This window comes from Sinocyclocheilus rhinocerous, unplaced genomic scaffold (assembly GCF_001515625.1).
Source record: "Sinocyclocheilus rhinocerous isolate Xijiao unplaced genomic scaffold, SAMN03320098_v1.1 scaffold2666, whole genome shotgun sequence".
Lineage (NCBI taxonomy): Eukaryota > Metazoa > Chordata > Actinopteri > Cypriniformes > Cyprinidae > Sinocyclocheilus > Sinocyclocheilus rhinocerous.
Window position 1 is genome coordinate 199,758 of NW_015641019.1, and position 3,459 is coordinate 203,216.

Consider the following 3,459-nt stretch of genomic DNA (forward strand, 5'->3'; position numbering starts at 1 on the left):
CTTAGCTGTTATAAATTCACTGTAAACCACGGCTTCTTGGGGCTTATTGCTTTAACAGATGACAATGAAAGACAAACATAAAAATGGTTAAATGCCTCATTACTTATATTTATTTTTAGAACTATTGCAAATTTAGGTTTTTTTTGTTTGTTTACTGCTATCCCTTTTAATATTACATTTAATTTAATACTTCTTCCCCCGGTTTCACAGACAAAGCTTAAGCCTAGTCCTAGACTAAAATGTAAGTCTGAGCGGTTTCAACTGAAAGAAACTTGCACTGACTGATCTTAAAATATATCAGTGCCTTTGTTTTGTCTCAAAAAGCACACCAGTAATGTTTTTTAGGCACGTTTATACAAATTACTTAAATGTCCTAATTGAACTATGGCATAATCCTGGCTTTGTCTAAGTCCTGTCTGTGAAACCGGGCCCTTATTTTACACAACTGCACTATTGTTATTTGTTTTGTTTTGTTTTTACTTATTTTGTACTGCTTTGGCAGTACAAATATACAGTTTTTGTCAAGCCAGTGAACCACTGTATTAAGTGTGTGTGCAAGAGAGAGAGTCTTACCAATGTATACTGCGTTGTCTGTCACCATAAATTTATTCTCATTTATCCTGTGCTGAAATCCTCCCATCTGCTCCTTGTCTCTGTAAAATCTCTGATTCAAAACAGACACGCATATGTAAAATATAACCTATATGTAAAACACTTGTAAAATATATGTTTGGGTTTGTGTGTACGTATGTAAACAGATCAATCAAGCTGATTCTTTCCTCACCACTTCTATAGAGCAGGCTGGCAGTCCTGTGCATAGAGCATGCATTGACGTCATAAAGTTAATGGTCAGTGGATGTGTACGTGTCCACAGACTGATTAAGAGACGAACTTTGACCTCTCTCAGTACTGCAGCCTCCCGGAGCATCTCGTCTATTGGCGACCAGTACCTGAACCAAAAAAACATTTTACAAGCCAAATGAGTGTTGATGTAAGGAAGTAGCATACAGAGAAGTCATAAATCTTCAAAAGAGCAAATTTGTCCATTTATAAATAGCTCCAAAGATTTACACATCAAAAAAATCTATTTTTAGTATCTTTGTTTTGTTTTCAAGTGAAAATACCTAAATGTTCAAGACAAATTCATTTGATAAAACCTAGGTTGAATATTTAGATACATAAACCTGACAACATAGTGTTCCTCATTTGTAAGTCGCTTTGGATAAAAGCGTCTGCTAAATGACTAAATGTAAATGTAAATATTTTATCTCAATTTGATTTATTTTTTTTTGGCAAGAGTTTTCACAAATAATTCAGTGAACATCAAGATCAACAGTCTGTAGTGTAATATTGAAGAAATGTAATATTGTATATCAAATTGAATGATTAGTTGAATAAATCATCCAATTTTCTTAAGATGGCTAAAATACATTAATGACAATAAACATGTTGTATTAGAAGATTTTGAGATTTAATAAATTTTTTAAAAGTAAATAAAAAATTACTTTAAAAAATAAGTAAATCAAAATCAAGTTAATTAATATTAAATTACATGTAAAAATAGAATAAAAATCATACCATATAGCATACTTTCTTGAGAAATATCTTAGCTTTACACTACACAAAACGTTAAAATGTTTTAGAGACTCTTCAAGTTTCAGTGATTTTCCAAATAATTCCTGTGTCTTTTATTTTGAAATATGTATTGTCTTAAGAAATCCTTTCAAGGTTTTTTTCGTTTTTTATTGACAGTTTTTTACTTGCTTTAACAAACCTCACTAAATTGATCATTTCCTTTATTAACAGCCATCTTTTAGTGCTGAAACATATAAATGACCCTGTGCCTGTGAAATCCAGCATTACCTTATGATTGGTGATCCTCTGAAGCTGCGGTTGACTAAGGGCAGGTAATCTGTTACAGAGATGTAGATGAATCTCTTGGCTTCTCGGATCACATGTCGTATGGCATCTAAATCTCTACTTCGACCCTTGGGGCAAAACAGCTCTGGTGACGTCTATGAAGAAAAGTTGGGGGAAAAAAGATAAAACAGCAGTTTTCTTTTAAAAAAGAATTCAATTCGTATGACCAGTACACCAGAGTAAGGTAATGAGATGCCCGTCTGTGTACATACATCATTGTCAGGAGAAGAATTTTATCACTGAGCTAGAAATGTTTCCCAGCAGCCTATAACACTACAGCACAATTCATTTGAATGGGATGATGGATGTCTCGGACGTGTCGAGTAAACATCCTGTTGCTGGAAGGAAGTCAAGATTCATTACACTCAAATTAGAATCCGATGGCCAGTGTCTTCACATTTGACGCACATTGGCGTGGAAAGAATCACGGGGATAAATTACCTACAGAGTGAGTGAATTTACCTTAATCAAATTATATGCAGTGTTACCAATGACAGCAGTTTACATTAAAAAATCACTGTAGAATGGACATAGATGTAAACATACTTCAAAGTGCATGGAACTGGATAATCAATCGTGACATGTTTGTGCAATAAAATGTCAAATGTATTATTATTATTAAGTACTGTAATGAAATACTTTCACTCACACACACACACACACACACACACACACACACACATATGTTTGTTTTTGTGAATTGTGGGGACATTCCATAGGCGTAATGGTTTTTATACTGTACAAACTGTATTTTCTATGGCCCTTCACCAACCCTACACCTAACCCTTACAGGAAACTATGTGCAGTTTTACTTTCTCAAAAAAACTCATTCTGTATGATTTATAAGCCTTTTGAAATATGGGGACATGGGGCAATGTCCTCATAAATCACCTTCTCCTTTTAATACCTATGTCATACCCATGTCATTATACAAATGTGTGTCCTCATATGTCACAAAAACGCGTGCACGCGCACACACACACACACACACACACACAATCAAAGGTTTGGGGTCGGTAAGAATTTTTAATGTTTTTTTAAAGAAGTCTCTTATGCTCACCAAGGCTGCCTTTATTTGCTCAAAAATACAGGAAAAAAAAACTGTAATATTGTGAAATATTACAATTTAAAATAACTGCTTTCTATTTTAATACATAATAAAATGTAATTTATTCCTGTGATGCAAAGCTGAATTTTCAGCATCATTACTGCAGTCTTCAGTGTCACATGATCCTTCAGAAATCATTCTAATATGCTGATTTGCTGCTCAAGAAACATTTCTTATTATTATCAATGGTGAAAACAGTTTCTTCAGTGAATAGAAAGTTTAGAATAGAATTATTTGCACCATAAATGTCTTAACTGTCATAGAAGTACTAATGTCTTTTAAACAAATATTGCCCCTAAACTTTTCAATATATATATATATTTACTGTTGAGGTTTATAATTCATTTTGCAGGCATAATGCCATATAGGGGCTAGTTGTCACACAGGGAAGTTGTCTCAAGGACTGTATCTCAGTAACTGTAAGATTTACT

At 33.5% G+C, this 3,459-nt stretch overlaps 1 protein-coding gene across 2 annotated transcripts in view; it reads right to left on the bottom strand.

Moving 5' to 3' along the window:
• Window positions 1–3,459, bottom strand: part of LOC107753911 (inactive phospholipase D5-like) — a 22,165-nt gene that overhangs the window by 1,464 nt on the left and 17,242 nt on the right. For both annotated transcript variants that reach the window (XM_016570183.1, XM_016570184.1), the window contains exons 7-9: window positions 1,864–2,015; window positions 785–950; window positions 574–664 (exon numbers count right to left, since the gene is read on the bottom strand). In XM_016570183.1, the coding sequence (XP_016425669.1) occupies window positions 574–664; window positions 785–950; window positions 1,864–2,015 (409 nt within the window). The remainder of the gene's footprint in view (window positions 1–573; window positions 665–784; window positions 951–1,863; window positions 2,016–3,459) is intronic.